The 20959-nt window shown below is 34.9% G+C and overlaps 2 protein-coding genes and 1 long non-coding RNA gene across 4 annotated transcripts; 1 reads left to right on the forward strand and 2 right to left on the reverse strand.

The window, feature by feature from the left end:
• Positions 1-751: 751 nt before the first annotated feature.
• grnb (granulin b) lies at positions 752-12627 on the reverse strand. Of its 2 annotated transcripts, none has more exons than XM_079863741.1 (16): positions 12509-12627; positions 11072-11153; positions 10454-10597; positions 9291-9413; positions 9103-9201; positions 8850-9006; positions 7784-7819; positions 7551-7642; positions 7296-7434; positions 7026-7123; positions 6606-6842; positions 5581-5823; positions 4808-5059; positions 3783-4031; positions 2102-2335; positions 752-1211 (listed from the first exon to the last, which is right to left on the reverse strand). In XM_079863741.1, the coding sequence occupies exons 2-16, from the start codon at positions 11072-11074 to the stop codon at positions 1080-1082; spliced, it is 2238 nt and encodes a 745-aa protein (XP_079719867.1). In that variant the 5' UTR covers positions 11075-11153; positions 12509-12627; the 3' UTR covers positions 752-1079. The 2 variants fall into 2 exon arrangements, with proteins under 2 accessions (XP_079719867.1, XP_079719866.1); XM_079863740.1 differs by having other exon boundaries at positions 4808-5080.
• A 469-nt stretch (positions 12628-13096) lies between these two features.
• LOC307153647 lies at positions 13097-15418 on the forward strand. The gene is made up of 3 exons (XR_013820184.1): positions 13097-13237; positions 13671-14378; positions 14979-15418. It is a non-coding gene; the product is annotated as an uncharacterized lncRNA (long non-coding RNA).
• Positions 15419-15557: 139 nt separating this feature from the next.
• Positions 15558-20519, reverse strand: pus3 (pseudouridylate synthase 3). The gene is made up of 7 exons (XM_079863228.1): positions 20416-20519; positions 19687-20110; positions 18660-18931; positions 18236-18419; positions 17208-17317; positions 16632-16810; positions 15558-16518 (listed from the first exon to the last, which is right to left on the reverse strand). The coding sequence occupies exons 2-7, from the start codon at positions 20089-20091 to the stop codon at positions 16265-16267; spliced, it is 1404 nt and encodes a 467-aa protein (XP_079719354.1). The 5' UTR covers positions 20092-20110; positions 20416-20519; the 3' UTR covers positions 15558-16264.
• Positions 20520-20959: the final 440 nt, after the last annotated feature.

Below are 20959 nucleotides of genomic sequence, written 5' to 3' on the forward strand. Positions count from 1 at the left end.
CTATTTGAAAAGTATTTAATTTCAGTGTTTTTTTCTGGTATAATTAACCAAAAATCAAATCCACTTCAACAAATAACGGAGAAAAAAAAAAAAAAGAACAATCTCAAAAAACAGATCAACCTCACTGTATCACAGGTAATCAGTAAGCAAATTGATTTGACCCTTCTGTAAATCTTAAAATAAGATAAATAAACTAAAAAAAAAAAATAGACAAAAATCTCACAATTAGCTATAATGAATGTTGAGAATGACACTTGCATTTGAATAAACAATTTCAAGCATTTGTAAAACTTTTAAAAATGTACACGGACAACTTGGAACATTTGAAATGAAACCTACAATGGAAAAAGCTGATAATTCTCCTTGATAAAGTTGAGTTAACCCTAGCATGTAACAGCCTCTACGTAAAATATGGGGTTAAATGCTTGGCGACATCCATTCTTTTCACGGCCCAATAGCAGTTACAATTCTTACAATACAATTTTACAGATTAAAATGACAGAGAGATTTCTTTTGTGGTTGATGCATTGGACTGGTTTAGGTTTAGTTCACTGCCGATACATTCATTTTAGATTCTCAGTAACTAAGTAATCGGTCACTTCACGGTCATATCTGTTCTTAGATTGTGTGGTAATCAGAAATACAATTTAAATTGCATAAAATCAACATCCTCAAACAATGCACACAATTGACGTCAGTTATTTACTTGGCTTATATGCCACTAATTATTTCTAACGTCTTGTAAAGTCACTTCTATAGCCACTCTTAAGGAACTGGGAAACATGTAGAACTTGAGGCTTGAGAGTGAAATAATAACATTGAAAATGTGCATTGGTTTTGTTGTCAGTTTCCCTTAAGAAATTGATTTAAATCAAAGACTAAAAAGGCTCTGTGTATCCTGCTAAAGCATAAGGCTGGGTATGTTTTTATTCTGGTAAAAACTAAATATTAAAGACAAACCATGATGCATTGTCCCTTGTCTAAAGAGGGCATCTTAGAAAGCAATGCTTTATGCAACGTGTGAGTACGTGTACGTGTGTGTGTGTGTGTGTGTGTGTGTGTGTGTGTGCTATCCAGTGTCAGTTCATGTTTTTTTCACTTAGATAATTATCCCACCATGTGGCTGTGGATGGTTTAGTGCAACTTTGCACTTCCGAGTCACATTTGTATCCCATAGGGCAACAGTGCTTCATGTCTTTACAGCACACTGCCTACAAAAAGAGAGAGAAACATCTGTCAAATGTTTGCAAACTTTAGTGTATAAAATAAGTGAATAAAATAAGAATGAATGGAGGCATTTATATAGCGCTTTCATATGTACTACTGTACACCCAAAGCGCTTTACAATCATATCAGGGAATCTCTCCTCAACCACCCCCACAATATTTGAAAAAATAACTAAAAAAATAAAACAAAAAGTAACCAATAAAAACAAATAATAAACATATCAATTTCGGTAAACAATATATAATTAAATAATTGTATTTATTAATTTGGTTATTATTATTATTTATTGTGTTTACTGAAATTTGTTAATTCATTTCATTTTATTTCAGTATAAATTTGAGTTTTAATATTTATATATACATAATTATTTTATAGTTTACGGTCATTTGTTAATTTGTTTTATTGAATTATTTTTGTCTTTACCAAATTTGGTTTAGTAAAGGCAAAAAAAATTAAATAAAAACAAATAAGAAACAAACTGCAGTAAACAATAAAAATATATATTTTTAATCAATAAATAAATACAAAAATAAAATTCGGGAAAGACAATAAATAATTACATTAATAAAAAAAAATTAACAAATCTCGGTGAAAAAAATAAATAATTAATAACCAAATAAATAAAGTATAAATGAACAACAAATAATTGTCAAACAAAATAAATAAATAAATGCAAAATTAACAAAACAATAAATGAAATTTCAGTAAACAAAAAAAAAGAATCATTGAATAAAATACAAATAAAAACAGTTAATTGATAAATAAACATTTATTTCAGTAAACAAAATGAACAAAAATATATTAAAGTAACAGTGATCGTGATGCTTACTAATAATATCAGACATCAAAGAAAAACAATCATTGGACTTCATACCTCTTTATATGGACAGCAAGCCCATGTGGAGTCTGATAGTCTACAGCAGGTCTGTGTCTTTGAGCAGCGTGTGGATTCGTCACACAACACCTCTTCTAAATGTGCGTCGGTGTGTGTTTGTAATCGTGTCAGAGCAACACTGCGCACGCTGGAAGCTTTAACGCAGGTTCCAAACTCGAGGTTGCAGGTGTAGCCCTGTGGGCAGCAGTGCTCATGGTCCTCACAGCACACAGCCTGCAGAGAGACAACACAGCATATCAGTGAAGAGCACACAAACACACCAGCATAAAGAACATCGAATGAATGCAAAACACATGAAAACAAACCCTGTGGTGCTCGGAGTACTCAAACTAAATTCAAAGTCAGATGGAAAAACATCCTCAAAACACTTACAGCATTGTAAGTGTCAAAATAAACTCTGCTAAAGGTCTCAAAAACACACGTATAACTAATAGAATAAAGCCGTTTTAATCCATAAAGTCAATTACTGTAATAAACATGTAAAGCTATCTAACCCTGTAACTTTTGCATGACATATGCAGAGATACTAGAAAGACCGTTTACACCTGGTATTAAGATAAGCGTTTTTGTCGATCGGATCACAAGTAGACGAGGGAGACACATTGCAGTTTACACCTGTGTTTAATCAGTCCACTTTTAACCACTTCTGTCCTGATTTCTTCAAGGGGAGGGTCTATGGGTGGATAAATGTGTTTTTTCAGATCTTTCGATCTTATGTATGAAATAAGCTCACGCAATTTACATGAACACGACGGAAAAACATACGGAGATCGTCGGCTTTAGTTTCTGCTCCGACAGCCGGAAAACCAGCCGAACGCTGTGAGTGTGTGTTAGAAATCAGGAATGATGAGAGAACATAGTGCTTGTCAAACATTGTCAAACCAAACTTGGGTCTTTGGCCAGACGGGGTTTAAACTTTGTCGGATGGAGCGCTTTCAGTAATGTTCACGCATTAGATCAGTAGGCGGAGAGTTGTTTTGCATGAGCGTTTACACTACGAAAGCAATCCGGTGGAAGTGGTGTAAAGTGGTAAATCTCAAAATGTTTTAGTCCCTGTTTACACCTGTATTTATGCCTGGTTCAGATTACACGATTTTAGCCCGATTTTGGCACGACCCGTTTGACGTAGGGTGTCGTGGGGATTCGTAAACGACAACGGGCGTCGGGACGCAAGATTCTATCGTTTCATCTCGTATAGTGTGTCATAGTGGGCGACAACCTACGTCGCATCTGCGATGCTTCACGACATCACGATAATAAGATTCAGTCCTCCACGACGGTTCCGTCAAGAGTGAGTGAGTGAGCGAGCGAGAGTGCGAGAGTGTGTGCGCTAGTGAGTGAGCGAGTGTGTGTGTGAGAATGAGTGAGAGTGTGAGTGTGTGTATGTGAGTGAGTGCGTGTGTGTGTGTGCGAGTCAATGTGTGGGTGTGTGTGTGACGGCACGCGATGACTGGTCGGAAAGCAACGTGTAGTTTGACATGTTTCTTGTCCACGACACGACAAGATTTTAGGAGTCAATATCGTGTAATCTGACACAGTGACTATCGTAACAGACAAAAAAATCGTGTAATCTGAACCAGGCATTAGAGTCGTCCACTTGTGATCGGATCGAGCAAAACACATCTTAATACTAGGTGTAAACCGGGCCAAAAAGACTTACCTTGACAAGAGGACAACATCCCCACTGCCCTGTGGGTAATTTACAACAGGTAGAACCAGACGCACAGCTCGTCGTTGAATCGCACTTCACATCATCGTGTCCAAGCAACACCTCTGACCCCTTTGTGACCCTGGCCTCTTGTTTTGTGTACCAGGGGATCTCATGGTGGGCTTTAATGCAGGACGTTTTCTTCTCATTACACGTGTAGCCGCTAGGGCAACAGTGATCTCCATCCTTACAGCACACCGCCTTAAAAAGAGGAGACGATATAGTGTGAGAATGAATTCCTTAAATACATTCATAATGGAGTACTATATACAGAATGCAACTGGTTTGTATGAAAATCAGAACAAAATAGGCAACAATAAACAATTCTAATGGCAGTGTGCTTCATTATGTTGCATGTTTGTCAGCAGTTATCTTGAAATTAAACATTTTATTTTGCATTTAACTAAAATAAATACACAAACTAAACAATATAACTATTAAATAAATTAAATAACTAAAATAAAACAAATTAAATAAATAATATAAATAACTAATGACAACATTTTTGAATAAAACTACAAAATAAATTAACAACTATATATAAATGATATAGATATAAAATAAATGTGTAGAAATTAAATAACAAACAAAATTACTAATAACTATAAAATAACTAAAATGAAATAAAAAAAAATTTTTTTAAATAAATAAAATAAATAAATATTCTAGCGTCTATTTATATAGTGTGTATATGAGAACAATGACCACACCGACCCAAAACGGCACATATATCCTTCTATATCATCAATAATCTTCCACAGTATAGATGTATGTGCATGTATTTATTGCATATATATAAAAATATACATTTTAAGCTATTTGAACATACTTTATCTACTGTAATATACGTGTATTATATGTGTGAATTATCCATCTGTAGCTGAGTTGACTCATTTATGGTCATTTAAGGCTCACATGTGGCATTTACATTGTATTAAATAGTGAATAAGTGAATGGATTAATACAGCATATCTAACCTTAGGCAGTGGACAACAGCCCCACTTGCCGAGATTGCCCATAAAGCAGCAGGTGTCGTCTCTTGGACAGCTGGTGTGAGCGTCACACATGTGTCTGTCCACTGGATCTGCCGGTTCTGGAGTATTATCATCAGACTGCTGGCTCACGCTCAGTGCAGACTCCTTCCTGAACCAGGGCATGCTGGGAAGGCCAGGACGTACACAGGTTTTTTGAGCCAAGTCACACTTGTAGCCCTGTGGACAGCAGTGCTCCTGATCGGCACAGCACATAGCCTACAATATTAAATATATTACATATTAATATAATATTACAATATTATCCACATTGGCAGAAATTTAATACAACTCATAATTGATTCCAATAGAGTTTGGTGTAAGAATACTCAAATAAGCATAAAAGCAAATAGCACATACATATTTCTTTCAATTTAACATTTAAATCTGTGAAATGTATTACAAATAAATATAATGTTAAAAGATTGATATGCATTACATTTAAATTAATTGGCATGTTATGCTATTAATTGTATAAAAAAATTGTTTAATCTATACTATACTTTATATTCAGTGTACATATGAAATATGTACATTTATTCATAATGCATTATAGAATTGCATTCTCTGTAAAGGATGCATGCAATGCTGTCATAATTAACATAACATAGTAAGCAACCTACCTAGACAGCATTATATGCCATTACAAGTGCAAGCATGTGTGCACACCTGTGCTTTAGAGCTTTAGGCCTAAACCCTAGTTGCTAATGTGTGTTTACCTGTGGCATAGGACAGCAGGCCCATGCCCCTGAGGTTAGTCTACAGCAGGTTGTCCCTGTTGGACACAGCGAAGTCTCGTCACAGTTTTGGTTCTGCGATGGCAGGGTCACTGCATCGATCTTCCTCACCAAAGGCACAGAAAAACGGAGACCCTGATCGTTGGCACTGTCACAAGAGCTGGCGGCCAGATTACACACAGTATCGTGGGGACAACAGTGGAGATGGTCCTCACAACACACTGCCTAGAAGTTTAGGTAAATAAATAAATGTAAAATGAATAAATATTTAAATAAATAAATACTGTTTATAATTTAAATAAATATATGCATTTTTTTATTATTTTTTATTTTCCATTTAATTTATATTTATTTGTCATTTTATTTATCATCTATTATTTTAATTGATAATTATTTAATTATTTAATTATTTATATATATATATATATATATATATATATATATATATAAGCCTGGGTGCCAGCCCCAACCCCGCCCACAACATTTTTTGGTCGGGAAGTTCGGTCTGGACTCGATCCGTTGAGGAGTAATTATGCTCGGCTCCCAAAAGGCCGAGCCAATCAAATTGCCAGGGCGGGCTTTAATCGATGATGGACAGATGATCTGCGGTTACGTAATCACCCACGTCACCAAAGAGCGCTTGATTTGAATTAGTTTACAACAAAGACGATTGCAGCTGGAGAATTGAGATTTCACGAGTTCACACTTACAAATAAGTCAGATAGAATAAATGCGTATATGACGTGCTGTCCGAGGAGAGGGCTGTGGGCTCGGTAGCCATGAATGAAGAACATGCGTCATTTACTCCGTTGCTCTGATTGGTTGTAGGTCTATCCAATTGAGTGCAGAGTTTTTTTTTTCCTGGTTCGGTTGAGACACGCCCCATAATCAAATCTCTATGGAGCAGTATCAGACTCACATTCTGACTAGAATATGAGTATGACGAAGTCAGGCTATATATATATATAAAATCTTCAGATTTTAAAATTAGAAAAGGAGAAAGGTACTTTTGGCATTGGGCAGCACCCCCATTTTCCAGATGGGAGTTTGCAGCAGGTGGAATCATCCGGGCACGAAGAGGTCTCGTCACATTTCTGATTGGATGGAGCGATTGTAAAGGTAGGCACCTTTGTCACCCAGGGAACAGACACTGAAAGGTCAGCAGGGTCGTCACAGGTGCCCTCAGCGAGGTTACACACCGTGTCTTTTGGACAGCAGTGGGCATGGTCCTCACAACACACTGCCTGGAGGTCAGAAGACACGAAGACATCATAGACTGCCTTCGCATTACTTTAAATTATTTGTTGCAATATTTTGAAGCAATAAAATTTTTACATTTGATCTCAAGGAACTTTTGTTATGGGCTGGGTTTTAAAAAGATACTTCTAAGCCATAATCACACTCCAACTTTCTGCAGTGCCGAATACCTTTGGTAAAGGACAGCAGGCCCAGGTGCTTTCATCTGTTTTACAGCAGGTGGTTCCGCTAGCGCACGCTACCGTTTCATTACAGGGAACTACTTTCTCTGAAGACAGAAAGAGCGATAAATAAATGGATTGATGCATATTCTATATTGATCCAAGTAAGCAAAATTTTACATTTCACCACACTCACAATCCAGAATGGTTTGAGCAATGAGGTTCAGCCACAAACAGAATAACTTTTAATTGCACAAAGATAAAATAAATGGATTTCACCTCTAGGCTTCAGGGCAGTGACAGCTGGGATCTTAGTGGCCATTTCCGTGACGCCATTGGCTGACAAACATATACTATGGACAAGGTCACATGTTGTGCCCTCTGGGCAGCAGTGCAAATGATCAGAACAACACACAGCCTACGGTAAAACACATTTACATTCGTTAATTCAAGCTTACGTTGAGTAAAATACATGCAAACCACAGGGTAAGCATAAAATACATTCAATTATACATTAGGACAAACATGAAGCACCTTTGGCATCGGGCAGCATCCGTAGCTGCCGGTCCCTATTTCACAGCACGTCGTATCCTCTGGACATGTGGACATCCTATCTGGACAGATCACTGCCCACATAAACACACACAGAAGCCTGAGGTGTCATTTACAACAAAGACACTTGATGAATTATGAATAGAAATAAATAATACATAAAATAGTGCTTGTATATATATAAAAAAAACTGCAGGTGCCAGAGTTAGTCTTACCATCTCTGATATCACTGAAGTCTGCAGGCGGATCAACTGCAATAATACAATATAAAAAGACACATAAAATGACAAGCAAACTTAAGGATATACTACTAATTCCTTAAAGGAACTTTTATACCTTTTTATGCCCCAGTGAACAAGACATAAAATGTGCAATAAGAACGTTAAATTACAGTACAATAATGAAAGCAAAACCATGAAAGATATTTGTCCTCAATAATGTGCAATAAGAACTTTTAGTGCATTAATAAATAATGAAAGCTAATTGTCCTCAAAACACACATTGCTGACAGCAGAAAAGCAATACTTAATGTTTTGTTGATATTGTAAATATGAAAACGTATTTGAGAAGCACTATCCAAAACATTCCCAGATTTTCATTTTTATATAAAAAAAAAAATCCACTGTCATACTGGCAAGGATTTTGTCACGTCATATGCGATTAAAACAGTGACTAATATATAAACTAATGTGCAAAAGTTTGGGGTCAGTATGATTTTTTTTTTTTTTTTTTTTAGAATTAAGTAAATTAGCAATGATGCATTAATTCTTCTAAAGTCACAGTAAAGACATTTATAATGTTACAAAATATTTAAAATAAATGCTTTTCTTTTTTAACTTTCTATCTTCAAATAATCCTGAAAATTTGTATCATGGTTTCCACAAAATATATTAAGCAGCAAAAACTATAATAATAATAATAAATGTTTCTTGAGCAGAAAATCATCATATTAGAATGATTTCTGAAGGATCATGTGACACTGAAGACTTGAGTAATGATGCTGAAAATTCAGCTTTGATCACAGAAATAACTAAAATTGTTTAAATACAATGGAAAACATTGCAATGATATTTCACAATATTACTGCTTCTACTGTATTGTTATCAAATAAATGCAGCCTTAAGGGAGCATAAGAGACTGAAAAAAATCTTACCAACCCAAAACTTTTGAACAGTGGTGTAAATCTTAAACTCCTGTATAATGGCTGACATAATACCAGTAAAAGCATAATGCAATTAAACGCCAAATGAAGTAAAACTGTCATATTTCCCTCTCTCATACCTGCTTTTTTCTCTGATGGTTTCCTACGAGAAGCAGCGAATTTCCTCCAGAAGGGGGAGGGTCCATAGCCATAGGTGGCCTCCACACACATCGAATGCTCAAGGTCACATTTGGTTCCCTCAGGACAGCAGTGTTGCTTATCTTCACAGCACACGGCCTAAACACACACATGGGGAAAGAAAGACAATGTAAACATTACCATATACATGTAACCGCATTCCAGAATAGAAATATGATCAAACAGGTGCTATACATTTTTCATAGGACAGCAGCCCCAGCCCCCATCAGGCATCTGGCAGCAAGTGGTGTCATCGGGACACTCAGACACCCCATCTGGACAAACTACAGCTTTCTAGAAATAAAAAAAGAGAGATTAGTTTCAATGCTGAGTATTTACTCAAGGCTTATCTGAATTTGTGGCTGTGCAGGTGTGTGCATTACCTGCTTTGTGGCGACTCTTTCCACCCAGTTTAAAACGTGCGTCTTATTCACACACTTAGAGTGTACCAAGTCACACAGAGTGCCCTGGTAACAGCAATGCAAGTGATCGGAGCAGCACTCTGCCTGTAAACACACACAAACAAGAGTCATTTGAAATTAATTTGTATTTATTCTTAACTGGTGTTGGAATAGTTAAAGAAATAAAATTCTATCTACTGTGGAACACAAAAGAGAAGTTTTAAAGTAACGTTTGTATTGAGAAAGAAAGTCACAAGAATGCAACAACATAAGGGTGAGAACATGATGACACAATTTGGCTGAAATTTCCTTTTAATAAAGCACACATTAAATAAGGGAACAAAGTAAATCATTAACAATGTCTTCAACACTAAAAGAATGAAAAGAAAGTCACTTTACTAGTAGTGCTGTTCAAAAGTTTGGATTCAGTAATATTTTTGCTTTTAAAAAAAAAAAAAGTTTTATTTAGCAATGATGCATTAAGACATTTATGTTACAAAAAAAATCTATAAAAAATGCTGTTCTTTTTAACTTTCTAGTCATCAAAGTATCCTGTAAAGAAAAAGTATCACAGTTTCCACAAAAATATGAAGCAGCATAACTGTTTACATCATTGATAATAATCAGAAATGTTTCTTGAGCAGCAAATCATATTAGAATGATTTCTGAAGGATCATGTGACACTGAAGACTTTCAGAAAATTCAGCTTTGATCACAGGAATAAATTACAGTTTAACATATATTACAATAGAAATCTGTTATTTTACATTTTAAATGGTTTTTACTCAAATGCAACTTTGGTGAACATAAGAGACTTTTGTCATAAACATTAACAAATCTTTTGAACAGTAGAATACGTTAGAAGTTGGGCTGCTGAAAATCCAGCTTTGCCATTACAGGACTTAATTTCATGTATTAAAATCAAACAATCGTATTTGCTTTCAATTTTAAATATATTCAAATAGAAAAAAATATCGTTTATGTTTAAAATATTATTGTTTCTACTGTATTTATGATACAATAAATGCAGCCTTTTTGAGCATAAGAAACTTCATTTACATTAAAAATAATAAATCTACCAACCCCAAACTTTTAAACAGTAGAGTAACTCCCAAAAACACATTTTAACTAAAAGCCTCTCTTACGTTGGGTAGCGGACAGCAGCCATATCCTCCTGATGGTGTTTGACAGCAGGTGTTTCCATCTTCACACATCCCTCCATCAGGACAAATCAGAGCGACACACACGTTCAGACACACACATAGTAACGCTACGACACTCACACGCACCTGAAAGACAGGAAAAGGCCAAGAACTGAACATTATTTGATTCTGTGTTTACTGTAAAACTGTTTTTATTATGACACTATATTTATTATGAAAGTTCTGATACATAAGGATCATTGATAAATGAAAATTTTTCTTCATTTATTTAAATATAATTTAATTCCAGATGTCTGAGTGTCTTAAGTCAGTTGACTGACAAACATTACAACATTTGAAAAAGAGGCTCTTAAAGATGTGCATTTCCCAATGTGTCACAACAATGATAAACACACTGCTGCCGGTCTCAGGACATTACCAGGTCATGTCTGGTTGATGTAAAATCGCTTCAGCAGACTTTAGACTTATTTAAAAAAGACTATATTGTTTCAAAATGGAAAAAGCTCAGTTTGATTTCAGCTTTTATTTATAGTAGCAGTGATGATAGAGCTTTAAATCGCAATATAAGAAATATTAAGACAACTACAACAAAATACTCACCATTGTGTGTGTGACTGTGCTGACCCCCAAAACTAATGCTCTTCAAATGTTCAGATGCAAACCCATGAACAACTTTCTTGCGCTGTAACACAAAACATAAAAATGCATAACTAAATCAAGTACATTAATACAGGGTTTGTTACACAGGTGTTTCAACAGGAATTGATTTTGCTAAAGAGATAAATTCCTTAGTAATTTAGTTGTAATGTTTATAATCATTGTGGTGCATGACCCATATAAAAACTGCATTTCACACACATATATATATATATATATTAGGGCTGTCAAAAGATTAATCGCGATTAATCGCATCCAAAATAAAAGTTTGTTTTTAATAATATATGTGTGTGTACTGTGTATAATTAAATTTGTATATATAAATACACACACACATGCATGTATATATTTAAGAAAAATGTGTTATTTATATATAAAAAAATTATATTTATAATATAAATATAATATATAATATAAACTATATAAATATATATACAGTATATGTATGCAAATATTTCTTAAATATATAAATGCATGTGTGTGTATTTATATATACAAAATAATTATACACAGTACACACACATATATTATGTAAACACAAACTTTTATTTTGGATGCGATTAATCGCGATTAATCTTTTGACAGCCCTATATATATATATATATATATATATATTTATCAATTCGACAATTGGAGGATACATGAGTATATTACTCTGATACTTACTAAATTACAAAATTTTGCCTAATCGACTACAGATTTCAAAGACACCAAGAACAAAGTGTTTGCAAACTTATGTTTATCTTATCCTGTTTTTTTTGTTGTTGTTTTTTTTATCAGATAATCTCATCTCAGACCATTGATCACATTATATGAGCACTGTCTTAAAGGGATAGTTCACCCAAAAATGAAATTCTGTCATTATTTACTAACCCTCAAGTTGTTCCAAACAAACAAGTTGTTTTGCAGAACACAAAAGACATTTTGAAGAATACAGGTAAATGGGGTCCATCAACTGTTTAGTTACCTGTATTCTTCGAAATATCTTTTGTGTTCAGAAAACAACATGTTCAGGTTTGGAACAACATGAACCCATTTTTGGGTGAACTAACGTTATCCCTTTAAATGCATCACTTTTTAATCACTTCGTGTCATCGTTTAACAAAAACCGCTACACTAATTGACCATATTTATTTTTAATTTATGAAAACTATCAAATGTATATCCACCAAAGTTTCAATTTGTATCAGTTAACCAGTTAGTATAGCTTTAAAACCGGTCTTTGAGACGCACTAAATCAGTCATTAAAAACTGCTGTTGTTGCAATGTAACGTTGTTTCTTTTTGTTTCCAACGGAAGCGCGTGAGCTCGGCCGGAATAACCCCTAAACAAAGACTTGATTTATTAAAAAACAAGATGTCATAAGTATAAAGAGTTTACCGTTACGTATTTTCACGAGGCCAGTGGAAAAATCACCGTAAAACTGGACGCTGTGAAGAGGATATACCGCTGTTCTCAGCCGAGTTTGAGTTTATCGGTCCATCACGTGACCGAGTGTCACATGACACAGTGAGTCAGGCTTGTTTGTCTTCCATGAACCATATGAACCTGTTCATTTAGTTTACAATGACAATATGATTTAAATTATGCAAACAATATACATAAAAAAAAAAAAAATATTATAATAAATAAAAAACGTAACAAAACAAATATATCTAATATCTAGAAAAATCTATTCGAACATTTTCACATCAATTATAATAACATAAACAAAATGCAAATCATATTAAATGCAAGAACAGCCTTTTTGTTTTAACCATCCAAAACGTACACCAACATCATGTAGTAAATATCGCTTTTATATGACTCTGAATCTCACAGAACCTGTAAAAAAATGTCGAGGTTATATATTCCACCCCACCAACATAAAGATATTTAAAGTTGAGATGATGACATATCCATAGACTTACTTGTGATAAAACAGCATATATACTAACAGTAGGTGGCAGTAACGCGCTGCTTCCGTTTGCGCGCCGCCGCTGAAGGAAAAACAGAAGTTGTGTTGTTGTCATGATGTGTCGCTAGTGTTGCTTGACATTTAAACATGTCGTGTGCAGCTTTGAATTGTACTAATCGTTCCTCACCAGGGTCCAGTATAAGTTTTCATCGGTCGGTTGGTTAATTAATTTTATTTAGTCTAATTTAACCATTGTCAAAACGGTGTATGTCTTTAGATCAATCGTGTGCACTTTATATGTCTAGTAATGAATAATAGACGTTAATATTTTGTGTATGTTGATTATTTTTTTAATAAAAGAAGCCAATTTAATAACTCACATATGCAAAATAGTTAATAAGAGAAATATTATTTCAGTAGGTTCTTAAAATCTTATAAAAAGTGTTTTGATGGTAAATAATAGTTCATCAAAAATTGAAAAAATGTCCATTTCAAATCCCTTTTCTGTTGTAATACAAAAAGTTATTATTTTATTATTCCAAGAATACTACTTTTATGATATGGCTTTTATCTGCTCCTATTGAACAAAGACTATATGTGAGCTTCATATTCATATTTTTTATTTTTAATCCATCTATTTTACAGTTTCCCATTAGGTGACAAAGATCGACTGCAGCGGTGGATGGTGAACATCAGACGTGACCATTTCAAGCCATCTCCATCTTCTCGCATATGTTCCCACCACTTTGAAGACAGCTGTTTCTTCCAGAACAATAAAGGTCAAGTGTGCCTTAAGAAAACGGCTGTCCCCACCAAATTTCTCTTCCCCGACTCATTTAAGATGGCATGGTGCACCAAATTATATAGAAGGCGAAGGAATGTGGAAAATTATGAAAATCATGAATTTCATACATACAGTCTCAAAAGGGATTCCAAGAGAAGGTTTGTGGAAGAGGAGGTGATTTTAGATGAGTTTGTGGGAGATGAGGAAGATGCTTCGGATCAGGACATGGGTGAGACCAGTGTGACGCCAGTGATTTACCCCACTGAAATATGTGTCATTGCAGTTAGACATGATCACTGCTACCGTTCTTGGTCTTCAAACACAGCTTGTAGCTCCATAGATACAACGGCAGAAATGCAAGAGAACGAATCTGCAAAGAAGCTGAAGCACAGCTTGAACTTGGTCCTGGGCAAGATTGAGGCCTGCAGGAAAAAAATTAAATTGAAGAACGCCACGATTAGGAGGTTAAAGAGAAAAGTGACTTCACTGTCCTCCGTCATTTCAGAGTTGAAAGCGAACAAAATCTCAGAGACAAAAAAAATGTATGCTACCCTTGGGCAAAGCACATTGTAAGTATATATCATTTTTTTTTAGGGCTGTCAAACGATTAATCGCGATTAATCGCATCCAAAATAAAAGTTTGTTTTTACATAATACATGTGTGTGTACGGTGTATAATTATTTTCTATATATAAATACACACACATGCATGTATATATTTAAGAAATATTTGCATGTATATACTGTGTATATATATTTATATTATATATAATTTATATTATATATAAATATTTTATATATAAATAACACATTTTCTTAAATATATATATATATGCATGTGTGTGTATTTATATATAGAAAATAATTATACTCCATACACAGACATGTATTATATAAAAACAAACTTTTATTTTGGATGCGATTAATCGCGATTAATCGTTTGACAGCCCTAGTTTTTTTATATCTATTTTATATATCATTACTTTTTCCTCTGTGGAACATAAAAGAAATGCCTTTTTCATGCAGTGACTTCAGTATATTCTAAAGAACAGAATAAAGCATTTATATTTTGAGTGAACGATTCCTGTAATTATTATTAATTTGCATGCTGAAAATGTTTAATCAGAGGAAATATAAATATTTTGTCTTGAAAATGAATGTCTTCACAGCTGAAAGGATCTAGAGCGCGGGCTCCAGCCTAAACTGAAGAGTTAAACAAGAGCCTTGGACTCAGTGACTTGCCTTTGAATGAGGATGAGGATGAGCAGGTGGTGTTTTGTTCAGCCTGCGTTCTTCCAATCGTTTCCGCTGGTCTGCAGCAGACACATCGGTCAATAATGCTGGGGGAAATTACCTGAGACGTTGATTCGGTCAGGAGGAGGAAGAGATCTCAGATGAAGAGATATTGGAAGAATGGATAAAGAATAGCCCCTTTTAAGGTGGCATGGGAGAAATGCAAGAAACCCTGCTAGAACCAGCACAAATGTAACCTGTTTTCTCAGGGATGTTGAAATGTAATTATTACATGATTCATTTGTAGATTGCCTATGTTCTACATCCCTTTTTATATAGTTCAGTTTGTAATTTTCTTAATAAATATTCAACATCATGATTCCTCTCTGATTTTCAGATGGTTAGTTTTCCAGGCTGTTGGCACCATTTGCATCAATATATCTATAGGAAAATCATATGTAACATTACATTAGTCTCTTTAGTTAACTAAATGAGTTAAAATTAACAATACTTTTACTGCATTTATTAATGTTAATACCAACATGTGATTTAAAGTTTTACAAATGTATAGTATAAGCAAATTAAAAAAGATTTAAAGTTGTAATTGATAGTTGTGATTAATGGGGTCAACATAAACAATAAATTATTGTATTTTTACATTCATAAATGCTCTAAAAATTATATTGCTACATTTTTGTGCATGTTAGCTAATGCATTAAATGTTAACAAGTGAAACCTTATTGTAAAGTGTACGCAAATTATCTTATTGATTCAAAAGCTTTTTTGAAACTGCATAAATAGTTGAATAATTGAAATGATAACTAAACAGAGTTCATTTCGTGGAACTGATTTTTTTCACAGTTACATAATAAAGTTACATATTTACAAAGAAGGACATTAAAAAAAAAAAAAAAGCAACATATTCTGGGTCAACATGTAGCATTAATAAATCAACCACACAGATTTAATGTCTTTAAGTCAGTAAATTTAGCCAAGACAATACAGAGACTGTAATTGGTGATTTCCAGCTTTAAAGCAACATCTCCACCCTGATGTTGTGTATAAATGAAGGACAGTCTCATTTTCAAATCCACACATGGAGCAATCCTTTAATAAAAGCGTTACTTTGTCCAAGGTAGAAAATTAGGAGGGGAAAAAAAAATCTGTTTTGCCTTCATATAATTCTGTACACACTAAAAGTCAAACCAGAAAACATAAAGGATCATATCTGTAAGTTTTCCTCAATTTTCTGCTCCTGGAGTTGGTTTGTGTTTGTCAGATGGGAATGTTTTGATTTTTTCCCCCTGAAAACAGTCATTTCCTCCCCGTTCTCTCCTTCTTCTTGCTCCAGTCTTCCCCTCTTCACAAAGTGCTGGATCCTGGACTCCAAACTCTGGCAGCGCGGCCGCTCCAGAAGAGGCTGGTACTTCTTCTGTCTGGATCCCTCCATGAGCCAACACTGCAGAGAAGTCACCTCTAAAATATAACAACAGAAAAAAACTTTTTATAATGGTTTCACGAGCTAATTTTAAGATAAAGTATGTTAGCATGTCACTCCAGACATCAATAGTTGCAATATGAACGCACACCTGTGTTTGTGTTCTGAAGGCCTTGGATCATGCCGAGCAGAACCTGCGTCCTGACTGCATTCTGAACCCAGTGTTGGTGCAGTGAGTTCAGGACGTGGTTCTCCTCCTCCGTTTCATTCCTCCAATTCACACCCTCGAACAGGCAGTCATACAGAACCAAAGGGTAATCCACCGCCATACTACAGAACACAGGAACTAGAATTAAAGTCGGCATGAAACGACAGTTGTGCGATTTACTTTTCTTTCCTATTGTGAGTGAAACGACTTCTGAAACAAGATTAGATGCAGGAATGGGCTTGATTTTGTCATGGGGAATTGATTGGATGGTTGTGGTTTGTTATTGGTCAATCTCATGTGAGTGACAGGTTGCCCCGCCCTCACACCAGTAAACACATCATCAGAGAAGAGATGTCACTGCAAGAAGGATAGAAACTTATTTTGATTCAGGATTACGAGGGTATAAGAATTAAAAAAAATGATATGCACAGATAAATCATTTATAATAAAAACTGCATATTCCATAAAAAAATAATTGCCAATTTTGATTGAAATAAAAGTTGTTGAAATAAAACCCACCTGTATTGAGGTTTCCTTGGGTTTTTCTCCACATCCATCAGCTGATCAATGATTTCTGGAGCTTCGAGTTTCTGTCCAATCAGCAGCAGCAAAGCCATCATGCAGCGAACCTGCAAAAGCAGAGATCAGTTATGATACTGGCTACTGCTACTACTGAATCCTGCATAGTGTACACTGCATACTATCTTTTTTTAAAAACAAAAACAAAGATCTTTAACTCGTTGAGATGGTTTCACACTTTTAAAATGAGATAACTTTTATATCCAGGTTTTCGAAGACAGTGAAAACACTTGATGAGGAGGTTAATTAAAATGTAAAAAATTATATATTGATTTTTAGTCACTTAGCTTATTCTAAAGCTTGTTTGCTTTAGAGGCTGGCTACGGGCATGCACGAACATGTCCTTAAAACAACCCTTAACGTTTGCTTTCAAAACTGTGCAACTCACCGAGTGGTTAGTGGTGTTCGTTGATGATCCAAAACAAGTAGCGTAGCGAAATACAGTTTCTGTCGTATTTTATTTGGCATTTTGTAAAATCCCATTGATTTCTGTTGGAGGACTCATTGCTCGTTGATATTACTGCGCTTCAGACTATCGAGCGGAAGTTTATACGCGGTTGTGAAGTATCTGAAAAAATAGTTCCACTATAGCAAATAACACGGATTGAAATCATACATTGCGCCGATATATTTGTTTTTAATCATCAACGAACACCACTAACCACTCTGTGAGTTGCAATTTTGAAAGCAAACGTTAAGGGTTGTTTTAAGGACATGTTTGTGCATGCCCGATTGCCCGTAGCCAGCCTCTCTGAAGCGGTCAAAGGCGATTCTAAACGAGTCAAAAAGTCAAGACAGGACCCATCGTCAAAATTTCTGTGTCCACCACTCTAGTTCATCCAAAACAAACCAGAAAAGAGTCTCAAAGTGCTAAATACCAGAATTATCCTTCAAGTCATCTTGAGGGCCCCTTGGTAAGAACCACTGCTTTAGCATTGAAGGCCTCCAGTATGAGGCGGGGTCCTTACCTGGTGATAGAGGAAAGCAAGACCTTTGACCTGGAAGACGTAGAGTTGGTGGGGGTCGTCAGGACAGGTGGGGTTGAGTTGGGCTGGCTGGACCGTGGCAGACAAGATGGTCCTTTGGAACTGCAAGACTCCATTACCAACATCCATCTTACACAGGTTCCTGAAGTCATGTGTTCCCTCGTACCTGCATGGCCAGGGAAACACAAAGAAGAAGCCATTGTGACTGAGCTCCTGAATACAGTGTTAATTAAATTAACAGCAGCTCGAACAAATCCAGAATAAAGACATGGTGTATTTTTCATCAATTCAGAGGCATTATTTTCTTCAATCAAATGTTTAAATTAAGTTGAGTGACTGCACATAATATTCTTTAAACAGACTCAGAGTAGATACGCTTATAGTGTTGAAGTTTTCATCTACTGACCGTTTAGAAGCCTCTGCCATGCGTTCCACATCCAAGTCTCCACGAGGAAAGTAGTATCTGTATGTTCTGGACTGGCAGTCGAAGCGCGCACTGAAGCCGCTTTCTACAGGGGCCCATTGCAGGATCCTGATGTCCTGTGGCAGGACTCGATTTAGGATCTTCACATAGGGTAATTCTTCCGCAGAAGCCTTGCCTTTGACCTCCACGTCAACTGGGACAGTCACACCTAAACCTCCTCCGTACTGCGTGGAGCGCAGATCAATGGATATAACCTGGAGAAGAAAATCAATATCAGGAATCCATGACTTTACAAAATATGAAAATATATTTATTATAAAGATCACAAAAACAAATGTAATGACATAAATAATAATATATTTTTTAAGATATTTGCAACTCATGTTATGCTTTTAGTTGTTATAATTGAATGTTTATTTTATTATTATTGCATCAAAATTAAATAATAAAAAAATTGTTTCTGAATATGTTATCAGAAACTGACAGAAATGGTCAATATCAAGAATCCATAACTTTAATATATATATATATATTTTTTTTTTATGTTAATTATTCTTGTTATAAGCTAATTAAATAATAAATATATATATCATATATACAAAATTATTATTGTACCAAATTGGTTCTAAATATATGTTATCAGTTATCAGACACAGTTATATAAATATATACAGAAATATAAATTAGTTATAACTTGGAGAAAAAAAAATTCTGTTCAGATCAGAAAGAAAATGCATAATTGTAATGAGTTTAATAATAAAAATAATTAATACAATAATAAAATAATAATTTATAATAATTGTATTATTCATGTTATGCTTTTAGTTGTTTTTATAAGTAGTAGTAGTTTTTATTTTTATAAATTATATTGTATAAGCTGTATAATACATTATTGTTTAATAACTATTTTCCAAGATTGTAGGAACCCTGGAAAATATGAAAACATGATGAAATTGAATATCATAACTAAGTTGCTATTACAAAATTCAGTAAAAGCAGATCACAGTACCTGAGAGAAAGCACTGACTCCTTTATCTGTGCGGCCACAGCGATGATAGTTGGAGGTCTGTCTGTCCTGGATCAGTTTAGTCTTCAGCAGGGCCTCAAAAAGCCGGGCTTCGACGGTGTTGTCTGTGTTTTCTTGGACAGCGAAGCCCTGATATTGCCAGCCGAGATATGCAAGCCTCAGTGCCACATGTCTGCGAGGGTGGGCAGAGAAGTCAAAGGGCCTTTCTGCTCCTCGTTTCTTCTGTTTGGATCTGTTCTCTTCACCTTTCTGATGTTTGAAGCTGTCTGATGCTTCAGTTCTCTCCTCTGTCCCAGCTCCATCTCTCTCTACTTTCAGCTGAGCTTTCAGTCTCCCCACCTCCTCTTCCAAAGCCTTCACACGAGCCAGCAGGACCTCTTCTGACATCTTTACAATAAACACAGATCTGTGAAATAAATAACACAGAGCTCATATAACAGCTTTTCACTACAATGTGTGCATATATGTGAATGCAGTTCTCGCAAATGTTAACAATAATCAGAGATTTGTGAAATAATTCACAGTGAGCTTCACATATCATCAGAGCAATTCTCCAACAGATGCTCCAGCAGAATCAATAGAGACCTAGAGGAGGTGTTTAATGTGCAAATCTCCACGTGCTTGCTTTCTATCAACTTTCTGGGCTTCCTTATCTTTTCATAAATGTATAGTTTATAAAACTACCAAAAAATTGTATAACATTATACTCACATCCTTCATGAAGTTTCATGAAAATAGCGAAATAACAAATTCTGAACAGTAACTTTTACACACAGGACGGTGCATTGACTTCCGTCAAGCCACCCTTCAAAATAAAAGTCTGGACACACATACACTGACTTAAATGCACTGATTTATTCCAGTGAATGCAATACCTTCCTCATTGCGGTATCTTCTTCACAAAAAAATGAAATAAAATAAAATAAAATAAAATAAAATAAAATAAAATAAAATAAAATAAAATAAAATAAAATAAACTGATTTATTCATTATGTTGCTTTACTGTAGTCGATTTATTTGTTTATTAAATAACAATGTAATTATTACTATACATAAGGAATATTATCGATCACCATGATTTTATTATCACAATTTAGTCTATTTAGCATTTATTTAAATATGTGCCAATTAGAGTTCCTTATCTACCAGGCCATTTTCCTTATTTTCCCTGCCACAGTTGCCTTTGGCTTTATAACTATTTTCTGTGAAGTTGTTCGATTTATTGTAATAAAAAATGTGCATTTCACCGCTCATT

Source organism: Squalius cephalus (assembly GCF_949319135.1).
Source record: "Squalius cephalus genome assembly, chromosome: 25".
NCBI lineage: Eukaryota > Metazoa > Chordata > Actinopteri > Cypriniformes > Leuciscidae > Squalius > Squalius cephalus.